We start from the raw sequence: 14,516 nt of genomic DNA, 5'->3' as shown, positions 1-14,516 counted from the left end.
GGACATCTAACTTGAATGCATGCATTTATTTGTATATGTTTAAATTACAAAACACATTATAATAATTTCAAATAAATAAATAATGAGGTATAATTTTTAAAATGCTGAATAAATATGCTGAACATAATTTAGAATTCAAAATTCAAAATAAATATTAAAATAATAGCGCGAAGAAAAACCAAACAAAACAAAACCTAATTGTTTGCCTGAAATTGATTTATGGAGATCACAATTATATATTAATATTGTTTTGTTGTTACATAGGCCTAAGCTATATTAAATACTGTTTGTAATTAGGCTAATGTGTAAGTTTAATATTAATTTTTAACATAAATATTAGTAGGCACTATAGGATTTGGAAACAATTCGAGTTACACTGTAAATAATAACAGTGATTCGTTTTAAGAGGAACGCAACGCAACGTTATTATGGGTGTGTGTGGGATGAGGGGAGGGGGTGTGGGGAGGTATATTTTTAAATTATAAATAAATTTAAAATAAATACGTATATTTGAGTATCACTGAGGTAACTTATAATATGTAGATTTTATATAGTACACTTGCATTGTATGGTTGGCTTAATTTCACGCTATGTTGATATACTAATGAAAAACTTGTTTTCACTGCATGCACGGCACTAAAGTTTATTGACAATAAATACACCGAGGGCGCTCGTTAGGTTTTTCGATCTATGAAAGAGTGCAAAAACGTTGACACTTTAGGTTTATAAAAATTCTCCGACAGAAATCCACACCTAGGCCTAAAGTGTAACATTAAAACGTGTTAACCTTGTAAGGTGACTGAGAAAAGTTCTTTTTATCTTCTATTCTATTTTATTTTTTGTTTGGGTCAAAATGTATGTTTTTAATTCATTTTAAAGTCGTCATTTAGAAACGTGATGCATTATAGAGCATAATTTGATTAATTCATTAACAATTTATGCAATTGATTTAGTGTTTTTTATAGGATTTACATTATGTCTGCCTTTCATAATTGTATAACCACAATTCTCCTATATTTGTTATTTAATTCATACAGATAGGCTATAGAAGACAACATATTTACAATATTATTTTTTATTAATAAAAGATATAGTAATTTATACAACTCTTTTCCTCTCCTTACCTTCTCTATGCCTATACACAACAACTTAGTAATCGTTTTTCTCTCAATAATAATATATTCTTTATAAAAAGGGAAATTTATTCTTACAATATTAGATTCTATTTATTGAACAAATACTACCAAGTTGACCTACTATTAGTTTTCTCACCCAGGAACAAATATTATTATATACTGCAGTTAAAATGTGTTTTGTACCATAGCGAAGTAGTTTTAACAAAGTTAATCTTAATCACTTCTGTAGAAAAAAAATACCCGAAAAAATAACGTTTTCAGTTATAAAATGACAAAATAAACTGTTAAATTCAACCAAAAACTCATTGGCAGCCAATTTGACTATTTCTTGCTTTAAATTACAGTTTTTTCAAGTAATTTTTTTTTTTCGGTCCAATTTTTGTCAAAGTGAATAACTATTATGTGGCATTAAAATGATATATTCAAAAGCAAAAAAAAAATTTTTCAGGGGGACAATACATCTTTAACTACCGTATCTTATCTACACAAAAATAGGCCTATAGGATTTGTTTTTTCAAGATTAATATAAATATAACGATAATATCCTGCAGTTGAATGGTCTTCTGTGTCTGATACCATTACGATGAGGATTATTTGGAATCTAAAAGAAATTAAATGTATACAATTAGAAATAATAAAACAAAATTAATTAAATACATTTTTAATCTTCGTTTTACATTTTCTTGCCAAACAATACACGGAACAGAAGTTTGTATAATTAATAAAATGCCTTATGATATAGTTTATATAGAACTGACAACGTAAGTTATGTATATTAGTCTATTTCTATCTAATGCTTTTTGATAAATCGATTTCTTAATTTTTCTCTATGCCGTTAGTGAATAAGTTTCGGAATCCGGGCAAAAACTTATCCGTTGGCCAGGCGGACGACAATTACATAGAACTGTTTGAAATATTGGTAGAGGTTATAATGACAGCAGAAACAATACACTAACATAATGCTAACCTGATCAGTCACGTCTCCATGGGCGTTCCTCACGATCACCATCGTGCCGTCTTCTTTCCTCGTCGTCTTTGTGGTCACCATCTCTGTCACTGTCGCCATCTCCTTGACCAGGACGTTTAAGTGTCCATTCAATATAAAAGCCATCTTTACCATCATCGCCATGTTTATCCATCTCATGGCTATCCTCCTGTAATGAGAACATTTAATTATTGTATGTTAAAGACGAATACAGTAAACAAATAATGGTATTATGATTTCTGTTATTACAAAAAACGTTGTGAAATTTAAAACAAAATATAATATACCGTATTCGAATAAACGACCCCCTCGGCTAAACGCCCTCCACCCCCACCCCACAATACTTTAATAAACTCCCCCTCACCTAAAACATAAATTATTATTTCATCGAATAAACGCCCCGTCACACATCCATTATTATACACAATTGTATATTACAATACATTTCCAATTTTTAGTAGAATTCATTAACTGCCATGATCAACAATACATTTACCAAACATTTTGATACAATTTACAAATTCTTCACTTTTTGATATTAATTGTGTTTTACTTGTTTAGGCCTATATGGGGTATTATTGTATTATACAGGCTACCACATTACACCCAAACGCCCGAGACGTTTATTCGAATAAATACAGTAAGAAAATGTGATCGCTTGCCGTCAAATAATTATATATTTCAAAAAATATACGCCTAGTAATACACTCTTTACTCACCTCGTCATGATCTTCGTTCGCGTATCTACATCTAATGGCAAACATACCCATGAGGACAAGAAGCAATATTACAGCTATAGCAAGCAAGCCGAGAATCTTGCAACCTTTTGTCTTTTTCACTTTAGTTGGTGGACCAGTTGTTATCTGTAATAATTCAATGTGTATAATAATAATAACTTTATTGAACATACGCCTTTAAATCGGCGGCATACGTTCTTCTGGACGGTGCGTTCTTACATACAAATACATACATTATTTTAGCCTGAAGGCTAAATAAAAGTATAAAGAGAAAATAAAAAGAAAAAACATTTATAAGAAAGGAAACGGATTGTACAAAAAAGAACTACAGAGCAAAAAAAGTATAATACTTAACTTTGATGGAGTGTTATTATTTATTATTAGTATTATCAATGTTATTAATATGTTATTTTTTAAAGAAAATAAGAATGTTTAATAACAATAATGACCACAAACAATGCCAGATTGCCTCTCTCTTGCGGTTTTTGATATAATCATTATCATAATATTTTAGTTATAGGCCTAAACGTATTATATCAACAACAGCATCGACAATGTGAAAAGGCACACACTACTGCACCGTGTTAAACAAAATACGTCATAAATGCCTCGTTTATGCTTTGTCATTCTGCATTGTATACACCTTTTATTCCTATCGTCATTGTAGTGTAATCGTGGTATTGTGGTATAAAATGAATCACTGAACCAGTTACAGTGACTATGGGGCGCACTGAGGGTCTAAATCCTAAATCATTCCGACGAATGTTATGACATTATGCCTACAGTACATGGTATGACAGAAGAAATGTCATGTCATGTTATCAACAAACGCTGTTTATATTAGTCAACTATTTCGAAAAGATAACAATGTAGGCCCTACATCATCAAATGATCATTATGTAAAATTAACACTGGGTCATAACTGACAGAATCCGTTAGATGTCATTCTATTACCCAATTCCCAGTGCTGTACATCTCCAATACGACACTAGTTGCCAAGTAGGCCTATCATGTAATGCTGTATTACCGAATAGTTCTATGATACTGAACAAATCTAGAGATATAGGCCTAACTGTACTGTGCATTCTATCCGGAACTACACGTCAAGACCTATTTTTAGAATTGATAGGCCTATATTCCTTGAAAATGTACAATACATACCACAACAACAGATTCTTCTTTATTGAGGTCCTCCTTGGCTTTGGTAACGGAGTCCTTACCGTGATCCTCGCTTGTTTTAGTTGTAGGTTTCACCATTTTCAGTTAGGTTTGGTATTCTGATTTTTATAATTATGTTTAGTTAGTGCGCTTTCATGCCGTTGTGGAGCTATCGTCGAATTTCCTGAGTAATCATCATAACTAATTATAATAACAAAGTAATTACTGAACCATTGGATATTTTAAAATACAGTGATCTCTCTGACGTGAGCTTATTGATTTGAATTGTTGTATTTTACGGTGGTACTACCTTAATGAATAAATTATTAAACCAACAGCACACTGAGTTCGCCTTTCCAACTCTAACAGTGCTTTGAACTTATGTCTGGCTGCGACAAATACCAAAAGTACTGTACTATGATACATATTCTCAGCGGTGTATGTTAAGGGGTGTGGAACTGGCCGGGTCGCAGCCACATTAACCTTTTGATCTCCGAAGCTCAGCATCCTGTTGTTAGATTGCCTTGATTATAGTATTATCATTCATAATAGAAGGAAATAGTATAATTCGGTAGGCCCTATAACTTTTTCATTGGCAGCGCCTGCGTGTGTTTCCATCAGAATGAAATATCAAATTATATTTAGGCCTAAACAAAATTGTTAATGTTAATTTATGTTAAATTAATGATAATTTGAATTTCTACCTAAATTCGCTTCTGGTTCAAAAAATGATTTCTTGGCGGATGTAATTAGCGTGTAACTAAAATATATAGAGCTTTAAAATCATCTATCATAAAAGGCAAGCAACAAGTTTTCCGCAATGGGACTTACACCGCCGTCCGAAATCTGATCCGAGTACGCAACATGCTTCATGATAAGGAGAAAATTAAGTTAAACCTTTCATATAAGACCTGAATAATCAAATAAACTGAATTACTGAATAAACAAAAGAAAAAAAAATGGTTTGGATGAGAATGATATCAATACCGTTCCAAAGGGCGTCATGCAAGCAAATACGTAAGTGACCACACACACAAACGACAATTTATCGTTCTGTTTGGTAATTATTTTTCCCATTTGCATAAAACACAATTCAATCATACATACAAACATAAATAGAATAAAAGTAAAGCAGAAACGTCATTTCCTACTAACAATTTATTGTTATTCATCGGGATAAAGCGATACTTAGTATTAAATATTATCACCTTTTGTTTCTTTTAATATTCAGTTTATTACCAGTACAGATATAGTTCTTTCCACAACTTTGGTCCATAAAATGTGTATAAATCTCGTCTGTTACGAGGTTCTATATTGTCACAATAAGCCTAACTATTAACATAGTAAAACATACTGCATTAGATTATAGGCCTACATTTTCCATAAATCCTATGTCATTTAGTTTGTGAGTATTGGATCAGTTTTAAAATTGAGAGAACATTGCTGACCTTTTACTTCATAGTATTATAAATACTGGTCGTACACATTTTTTTTTTATTCAATTTTAGGCAAATTGAAAGTGTATGTTTCTATTTATTTGGGTGAACATCGATTTTAATGACAATTAATGACACTAAAGAGGTCATTTTGACATCTAACCTTGTAAAATAAACATACAGAAAAAAACATACATATTTAATTCTTCATTATTCATCAGATTTATCATTAATGACAAATAATTAAAATGAAAAAAATAACCCTCTAAATTAGATAGGCCTAATTTGTTGCTTCTCGTAGTAGGCATTTGAACCTATCTAAGTATATGTAAATTATACTATCAATTCATTAACACTTACATGGATACATACGTTACTAAGTCCAGATGCTGGAAAATGGAAATAGATTCCACTTTAAAATATGCATCCACTAAAATATACAAACTAAATGCTATCCCAATGTAGTTTCATATTATACAAAAATGAATCACTTTATGTAATACACGACGACAATAATTTTTAAAAACAGTAAGATAAAAACTATTCAATGTTCCACATTCTAAATATAAGTGGGAATCTTACTTCTAAACAATAGCACAATGTATTATATGCTGCATATGACAAATATTGCCCAGCAATTTTAACTTCATCCGGATTGGTTTCTTTTGATCTTTGTAGCTCGGAGTACAATTATATCGAGAGTATAATATTTATTCCCTCGTTGGTTGACAGGAAAATACTGGTAGCACCACTCGGTGGCATCGTGCACAATCTCAGACCGATATTGCTCTGGTACATAATTCACATGACCAACAAGTGAACAGACATAACCTGAACAAAATTTTAAAGTAAAATCATTAATGATATAAGATAAATGGAAAATGTATTAAAGAATAGCGTTTTAAATCAAAGATTTTATCTATTTGAAAAAAAACCCTTCTATCAACGCCACAGTTTACAACTAAATTATGTACAGTATTATTTTTAAATGTAAAACAATATATATTTATATAAATTCAAAATGTAGTTGGATCTCAGTGTAGAAACATGTACAAAATAAAAATAAATAAGCAACTAGAATTTAATTCGTCACTTTGACGAATTATAGGTGATCATTTTTATCATTTTAATGAAATTAAAATTTTTTGAACATGCATGTACGTTAACATACGATCGTTAATGTACGCCATACTACGACATGATGCATATATGCTTATAGTGCTGAGTTGTAGCTATTATGTGTCATATATAATATGTAGAGTATACTGTATATCCATATACAGTGTAGCATAGGTGAAATTGCGGGACACACATTATGTTCTAATTTTTTGGTATGATGACGTTGTCAAAATAAACTTGAAGATCACAATTTCGAAAGACAATGAATTGAGCAAAAAATTATAAGATTTGGAAGAAAATTTGGAACGTAGAAGCGCACTGCGCGCTCTTTGAAATTTGTATAAATGTGACGAAAGAGAGAAAAAAAACTACTTTTTAACTTTAACTGGCCATTTCATAATGTCACAACATCCGATAGGCTTAATTTTTATATGAATTCATATCTACATTTCATCAGCTTTCATAATAAATTATAATCATCAAGGTCACATTTTATTCTAAAGAGTTGTAAGATATTCACAATTATGGTGTAGGTGAAATTACACGACGTACGTTATTCAAGTTTTTACGCGTGATGACGTCATCAAAATGAAACTCTTGAGAAAGACGAAAGAGAAAAAACCCTAATTTTTAAATTCACGTTGCCATTTTTTGACATCACAACATTTTGTACGTGAAATGTGTACATGAATTAATATCTACAACTCAATGGCTTCCAGAATAAGTTAAAAAAATTGGGGGTCATCGTGCATTCTGAAGAATTATTTTCATTTTAAAAATGCCTTATTTGTCACCATTTTCAGCACTTTTATGCAATTAATGTGCGCATTTTGTCATTTTTAACCTGCTCGTATAGCGTTATTTTAAGTCGGAACCAACTCAAATTTGGTAAATATACTAAGGATGGTGAGTAGAATGCGATTTGTACAAAGATTCGTTTTTTTACGCTTTTTAAGTACCGCGCGCGCAAAAACGTGTTTTTGCGCAGTAATTTTTTGAAGCACGCAAATGGTCTAAATTGATCAAAACTTAATTTTGAGCTTTTTAAATTTTTAACGCGCGATTTCACGCACATGACCTTGAAATGCGTATGTTTTTATTTGCTAATATTTTTTTACTCTTGACCTGAAGTTTACGTATAGTGAATTTTATTGATATGTGATAAAGAGTTATGGAGATATGATTGACAGTGTGATTTAACAAAATCGCGTATTAATGACGGTTGAGTGATCACGCTGAAAAGCTTATTAGGATTAAGTTACAGTATTTGAAAGATATTGTGAAATTTTTGTGATCATTGACATTTAACTTTTTGAGATAATTGTTACACAAAATAGTGTACAGAAAGAAGAAGAATAAAGATTTCATACAATAACAATAGGTGTTCATTTTATTCTAAATGATCACCTAAAAAGGTAAATAAAAACGTAAAACAGCCAGAAATGTAGCAGTGCTTCTGGGCAACACTATCCCATCATGTATACCAAGGACTCTTCCCCTGAATGGGCACTTTATACTTACTTTTCAACTGCTCTTTGCTAAAGATCTCAAGTTCATCACATGGTGTGTTCAAGTCTCCATGGACCTCTTCAAACCCAACGGATTTCAACATCTGCATGTTTTCTTCTAGTGTCAACTGGTTATATATTTTGTGTTCGTAGCCCTTGATATTAAAAGTAAAATTAAGTCGTTTATTAGATGTGAAATTGGGTGCATAGGCGTCTAAAAGCTGAAATATAATTATATTGTTATTGTATTCACATCTTGAATGTATTTATAGAAATGTTAGCACGTCTAATTTTGAAAATGTTTTGTGTTTGTTAAATCTATTGATAACACAAAGACAAAAACATGTTTCATTACCAGATTTACGCTTGATACGAGATTATATTAGCTAACATGTGGGAGTAACACTATAGTAGGCCTATTCTAAGAGTGTTAGACTTACTTTTAGGTGTTGCTTCCATTTTTCATGATTCTCTAAAAAATATGGAAGTTCTGTTTTGTCGGAACCTAAAAGCTGATGGCGTGGACCAGCAAACAAAAGAAAACACGTTCCATTTTCACTTAGACATTCATACATACTCTGGAATGCTTTTCTTTTTTCTTCTACCCAATGCAGTACAAGTACAGACAAAATCTTATTGAATGCACCTCTCCAGTTTGGAAATATGTCTAGGCAGTTGGTGATGTCTGCAATTTCGTATGACAAGTTTGTACGTAATGGTTGGTACTTCTGCTTTGCAACATGAATCATATCTCTTGAATTGTCGAAACCTAAAAGAATGTTTCTGAATTTATTTTTGACCGAGTGTTGACATTGTCATTCTTGTCTTTGCCTAGAATGATTTTTAATGACATCCTTTTGTGTCCAGTCCTAAAATCCTTAACCCTTGATAATAGATTTTATAATTCAACCTTAACGAACCCATAGATAAGTTGCAAAGTCAAAATGCTTTTTAAAATGTTACCAACTTTTTTTTTCTTTTGGAGTTAACCACCACCCTTATTCATTCAATGTTTCATAAAAAATAATTACATACTATCTATATACATTTTCTACATTTTGTCTTTATTTTCTAATTTTGTTATCCTCTTTATTATCTATAGTTTTAATCTTTTGGCCTATGGGGCCTACTATACTTTAAATTATTACTATCTACCCAATATTGTCTTAATTTATACATTTGTTCTGTCTATTACACAATCTTAAAAATATAGGTGGTCATTGGAACGTATTCGTATTGTAGAATTTAACAATTCCTCTCCCCCACCATTATACATGGTGAGTAGCAACAATATTTTTTCACTCACCTGTTGCTGAGTTTGCGCTGCCTGCCATATCATACACAATATCACCGCTCCCGCAACCAACATCAAGTATTTTGTCATAGTCATTGACTGACAAATATGGTTCCAAATAAAGTTTAAACGCAACCTGTTGCCTTGCTATAGTTTTCGAATACAGAGTAGCTTCTTCTACATTCATTTTGGAATTTAGCTCAACGCACGATTGTAAACTACGATCGAACTACTGCAGTATACTTTAAAAGCGTTAGATCTTTTTAAATGATTCACCATATTATATAAAATAATATGATGGTAGATCATATACTATTATACGGTACATTGGTATAGGTAATTGACATTTGCTATTAATATAATATTATGAGATTGTTTATGTCATTTCGAAATAAAAAATGATGAATGGATGAATAAATGATATCGGTTAGTGGGTAATCTTTAAATAGATCAACTGGTTCTCTAGTTTAAATCAAACATTTAAAAATAAGAATATCTTGTCACTCTGGAAAGGTCAATGAAAATGTTAGCCCCTTTTTAGTATAATCAGAGGAACTTGCGTCCTTCTTATTGTGACCAATGACCTGCCAAATCGACAAGAGATTATTTTAGATGCCAACTTCATAAAAATCATCAGTAAACAGAAAAAAAAAATAGATGTTAGCACTGCACACATAATTTTGCTAGAATTTGGAAGCTAACACGGGATTGGTAATGTAGCTACAAAGGTAAATAACTTCTTCTATAGGCCTATTACACAATTATGCCATCACACCTTTATTACTTTAATTTTATCTGAACTCTTATATACTATAATTATAATAAAGGCTCTACAATAATTAATGTATTTGTTTCAGTGTAGGAAAACAATAACTATGCTGTTGCTCCGGACATCCCCAATACCAGAATCCCTATTAAGTGAACCCATCTGGCATCCAACAAACATCAGGTGGTTTCCCTTTTCCTTCCTCGCCTATTTTAGGTATACTAAAAAGGGGCTAGCATTTTCATTGACCTTTCCAGAGTGACAAGATATTCTTATTTTTTTTTTGTAGAAACAATGGCAAGTAATCTAAGAAATGATCAACACTATAAAGGAATTTTGCTACCTGGTCCTATAAAAGAGGAAGTGCGTATAGCACAACTTGCAGATGATACAGTATTGTTTGCAGGAAGTGAAAAAAGTATAAAAAGAGGTCTTTTCATTGTTAATAATTTCTGTGAAGTATCTGGTTTAAGCTTAAACAAGAACAAAACTAGTGCCATGTGGATTGGTAAAAATAGATTTAAAAAAGATAAACCATTTAATTTAAATTGGGTCACTGATCCTATAAAAATCTTAGGAATATACTTAGGTTATGATACTGAAGCATGTAAAGAATTAAACTGGGCTAAAAAATTAACAAACCTTGAAAAAGTATTAAACTTTTGGAAATCAAGGAATCTTACAATTTTTGGAAAAGTCACAGTTTTAAAAAGTTTAGCGTTAGCCTCATTAATATACAATGCATCCATAATTGATGTGCCTGAAAGTGTTATCAAAAGGATAACACAATTGTCTTATGAATTTCTTTGGAATGGAAAAACTGAAAAAATAAAAAGAAAAACATTAATTGGTAAAGTAGTTGAGGGTGGCATTAATATGCCAGATTTTGCTACTCAAGTTAAAACACTTAAAATCACATGGGTAAAGAGACTTCTTTGTAGAAAACATGTAAAATGGAAAGTACTTCCACTGTATTACATAAACAAGATTGGAGGTGAATATATGGTTTTGAATATGTCAAACTTGAATATAAGAAAGGGCAGTTTTTTGTTTGCTAAGATGCCTTCATTTTATTCAACTGTAATAAAAAGTTGTGCAGAATTTAATACAAATATAAACAATAAGGTAAAATCTTATAATGATGTTATACAAGAAAACCTTTGGGGTAATAAGGAAATTGTTTGTAAAAACACTACCTTGTTTTATAAAACGTGGAGTAATGTAGGTTTCAATCAGATCAATGATTTAGTAAAAATCAATAGACTAATGAACCCACATGAAATTTTAATAAAATTAAATGTCAAAAGAAATTGGCTTAGTGAATACGCTACACTTATGCAAGCTATTCCTAAATGTTGGCTGGATTTAATAAAAAAATATAATGGAAATAAATTTAAATTAAATTCAGATGATTATAACATAAATAAGATATTTCAGATGAAAACAAAACAGATATATTCAAGTTTTATAGAAGGTATGTTTGTTGCTCCTATTACCATTCCCAAATGGGAAAAAGAAATTGGTATTGAAATTACAAACTGGTTTGATATTTGGTCAAGAAAAGTAAAAAATGAGAAAAAAAAAAATATGCACAACTTAATTACAAATTGCTTCTTAGAATTTTACCAACAAATTTACAATTATATAAATGGAAAATTAAAAACACAAAAAAATGTGAGTTATGTGATGTAACTGAGGATGAAAACCACATGTTTTTCAAATGTAAAAGCAATGTCTTATTATGGAAAAAAATCAATGAAATATTTAAAAAGTTAGATAATAGTAACTGTTCTTTTGAAGAACTAGTTTTTGGATCTGAATGCAACATAAAGAATAAGTTATACTCAATTGCTCTATATTCTATATATAAAATAAAAATATTGTCAGAATTAAATAGGTCAATCTGTAAAAACTCATGGATTATGTTTAAAAATATACTTACACAAGAGCATTCCATGAATGTATTTTATTAATTTTTTTTTTATTTTTTTTTATTTTGAAGGTTACTGTAAATAAAGTAATTTGTACAAAAATGTAAATAGTATAAATAAAACAGAAAGAGAAAAAAAAAAGGAAAAACACTAAAAAGGAGAGTAAACAAGAAGCACGGAAAAAGCTATACTATACAAGAAACTAGTTGCTTTTGATTCTATATATGTATTGATATTGTTTCTGTTTATATGTAATGTAAATGTATAAATGATTGCTTACAGACTTCTTTTATTTTTAAAGATGTAAGGGGAAACTTTATATTTATAAATGAAAATATTTATATATTTAAAAAGATAATACGCAAAAAAATTGTTTATTTATCAAAATGATTATGTTTTGAAATGAAATAAAGGTGAGTGAACCTCACAAAAGAGAAAAAAAATAAAAGATATTCTTATTTTTAAATGTTTGATTTAAACTATAGAACCAGTTGATCTATTTAAAGATTACCCACTAACCGATATCATTTATTCATTTATTCATCATTTTTTATTTCGAAATGCCATAAACATTCTCATAATATTATATTAATAGCAAATGTCAATTACCTATACCAATGTACCGTATAATAGTATATGGTCTACCATCATATTATTTTATATAATATGTTGAATCATTTAAAAAGATCTAACGCTTTTAAAGTATACTGCAGTAGTTCGATCGTAGTTTACAATCGTGCGTTGAGCTAAATTCCAAAATGAGTGTAGAAGAAGCTACTCTGTATTCGAAAACTATAGCAAGCTGACAATCAAGTGATCTTCCTCCTACTAATTACTCATTAATAGTAGTTTTATTCCTAATATAATTTAATAGATATACCTCGAACGCACGAAAGAAGCCTAAAATAGAACTATAAAATGTGATGGTAGACCATGCTAATTACAGATATCGTAATTATAATAAGTGTAAACTATATAAAGGATATATTAAGCCATTTGTATTAGGCATATATAGCTTTAAGTTTTATTTCCAATTTACTATATGTCCACAAAATACATCATGGCAACATTGTAGCAATATTATACAAATAATGAATGTTTATGGGGGTAATGGTACAAATAATAGCATGACGTAAATGGTCATGTAGAACGTATCTACATTAAACCAGGAATGTGGATAATGTATTTCAGTTATACCTACTTCCCACTCACCACTAAGACGTAAGGACTCGGATAATTTTGTAGTGTAACTGGTGAGCGTATTTTCGAGAAAATAATTCAATGAACTATTACTCGGTAACGTAACGTAGAATTGCCATGCCATGTTTACCTGACTAGATTCTGAACCCAACTGTTGAATTTTGCCGAATAACCTAACCACTTAACGAAATACTCCGTTTTTCCATTGCGTTTCTTGGTTCTTAGAATCTTTTCAACGCGATAAGTGTCTATCCGTTTTAGAAACTGTCTGCAGTTCTTTCTCGTAGAAATTTCCCTCGATAACATCACCGTTCCAATCTTTAACTTGATAGGTAGGTCGTCGCGTTTCTTTACGCTTGAAAATCGTAAAAATTTCTTCAGCCCAGTTGGCTAAATATCCCTTTTCGAAAAGCATTTTATACCTACTAATTCGAACTTGATCTCCGATTTCAAACTTGAAACGATTAGATCGCAGCTTTTCATCACCGTAAAGATTCATCCAAACACGATGTTCATTTTCCTTCGTTACATTGAACACAACAATCATAGTCTAATACGATAAGCTTAGTGGTACACAAATATTTTATTCAATAAACACTTTAAATTGATGATTAAATATTGCAGAGGAAAATGATTGAATTAAAAAAATAAGAAAACAAAAGCAAACACATCATTAAAAATACATAGAGATGGGCGGTCGGGAAAAAGATTAGTATATTTTTACTTGCCAACAAAATTGTAACTTGACAAGATAAAAGGTCGTGTTTAAATGAGTGGATAAGTAATTTAGTTAGTTTTCATCACAATTTAAGAAGTATATTACTATCACGAAACTCACAATCAGCAAGTCCATCGCAACGTATTGCAAAGTTATAACCAAAAATAAGTGCGATTTTGTATAATTATGGTTGAAATGTGGTGGTGAAATGAATACTTGTGCCTTTAAGATGTTACTAAAAATAAGTAAATCAATTAAGTTTAAAACAATGTGATTTGAGAGAAGAAATATATCGGCGTGATTCTAGTGTTCCTTATACATCTATATACTCATTTATTTTTAAAATCATTTTAGTTTCAATTTGGCATTGGAATCTAATATTATTTTATTAGAGGAAGAACGGCCTGTACAAACATATTTTGGGAAACGTTTCCCATACATCACCAGTGTGAAGCTAAACTGATCAATTTATTATTATCAAATATGATACGCAGGTGGTCATGGTAACATTGTTAACTATGTTCATTT

General features: G+C 30.5%; 2 protein-coding genes across 2 annotated transcripts; both read right to left on the bottom strand.

Moving 5' to 3' along the window:
- Nucleotides 1–1,654: 1,654 nt before the first annotated feature.
- On the bottom strand, nucleotides 1,655–4,205 carry LOC144854155 (uncharacterized). Its single transcript, XM_078712051.1, has 4 exons — nucleotides 4,020–4,205; nucleotides 2,841–2,984; nucleotides 2,104–2,290; nucleotides 1,655–1,737 (listed from the first exon to the last, which is right to left on the bottom strand). The coding sequence occupies exons 1-3, from the start codon at nucleotides 4,113–4,115 to the stop codon at nucleotides 2,108–2,110; spliced, it is 423 nt and encodes a 140-aa protein (XP_078568177.1). The 5' UTR covers nucleotides 4,116–4,205; the 3' UTR covers nucleotides 1,655–1,737; nucleotides 2,104–2,107.
- A 1,798-nt stretch (nucleotides 4,206–6,003) lies between these two features.
- Nucleotides 6,004–9,592, bottom strand: LOC144854429 (juvenile hormone acid O-methyltransferase-like). Its single transcript, XM_078712384.1, has 4 exons — nucleotides 9,386–9,592; nucleotides 8,520–8,848; nucleotides 8,093–8,234; nucleotides 6,004–6,283 (listed from the first exon to the last, which is right to left on the bottom strand). Exons 1-4 carry the CDS (start codon nucleotides 9,558–9,560, stop codon nucleotides 6,099–6,101), a joined length of 831 nt encoding a protein of 276 aa, XP_078568510.1. The 5' UTR covers nucleotides 9,561–9,592; the 3' UTR covers nucleotides 6,004–6,098.
- Nucleotides 9,593–14,516: the final 4,924 nt, after the last annotated feature.

Source organism: Antedon bifida, chromosome 10 (assembly GCF_963402885.1).
Source record: "Antedon bifida chromosome 10, ecAntBifi1.1, whole genome shotgun sequence".
NCBI lineage: Eukaryota > Metazoa > Echinodermata > Crinoidea > Comatulida > Antedonidae > Antedon > Antedon bifida.
Note: the sequence above shows the minus strand (reverse complement) of the source record. Positions and strands in the feature narration are given on the sequence as shown.

What these genes read in the sequence shown, in the direction of transcription:
- LOC144854155 (XM_078712051.1), bottom strand. Translation starts at nt 4,115, where the DNA reads ATGGTGAAACCTACAACTAAAACAAGCGAGGATCACGGTAAGGACTCC. An exon ending in AAGAAGAATCTGTTGTTGTG is followed by an intron (nt 2,985 to 4,019) that starts GTATGTATTGTA and finishes GAATTATTACAG; the next exon opens with ATAACAACTGGTCCACCAAC. An exon ending in CGAACGAAGATCATGACGAG is followed by an intron (nt 2,291 to 2,840) that starts GTGAGTAAAGAG and finishes TTCTCATTACAG; the next exon opens with GAGGATAGCCATGAGATGGA.
- LOC144854429 (XM_078712384.1), bottom strand. Translation starts at nt 9,560, where the DNA reads ATGAATGTAGAAGAAGCTACTCTGTATTCGAAAACTATAGCAAGGCAA. An exon ending in AATGGAAGCAACACCTAAAA is followed by an intron (nt 8,235 to 8,519) that starts GTAAGTCTAACA and finishes TTTAATATCAAG; the next exon opens with GGCTACGAACACAAAATATA. An exon ending in TAGCAAAGAGCAGTTGAAAA is followed by an intron (nt 6,284 to 8,092) that starts GTAAGTATAAAG and finishes AATTTTGTTCAG; the next exon opens with GTTATGTCTGTTCACTTGTT.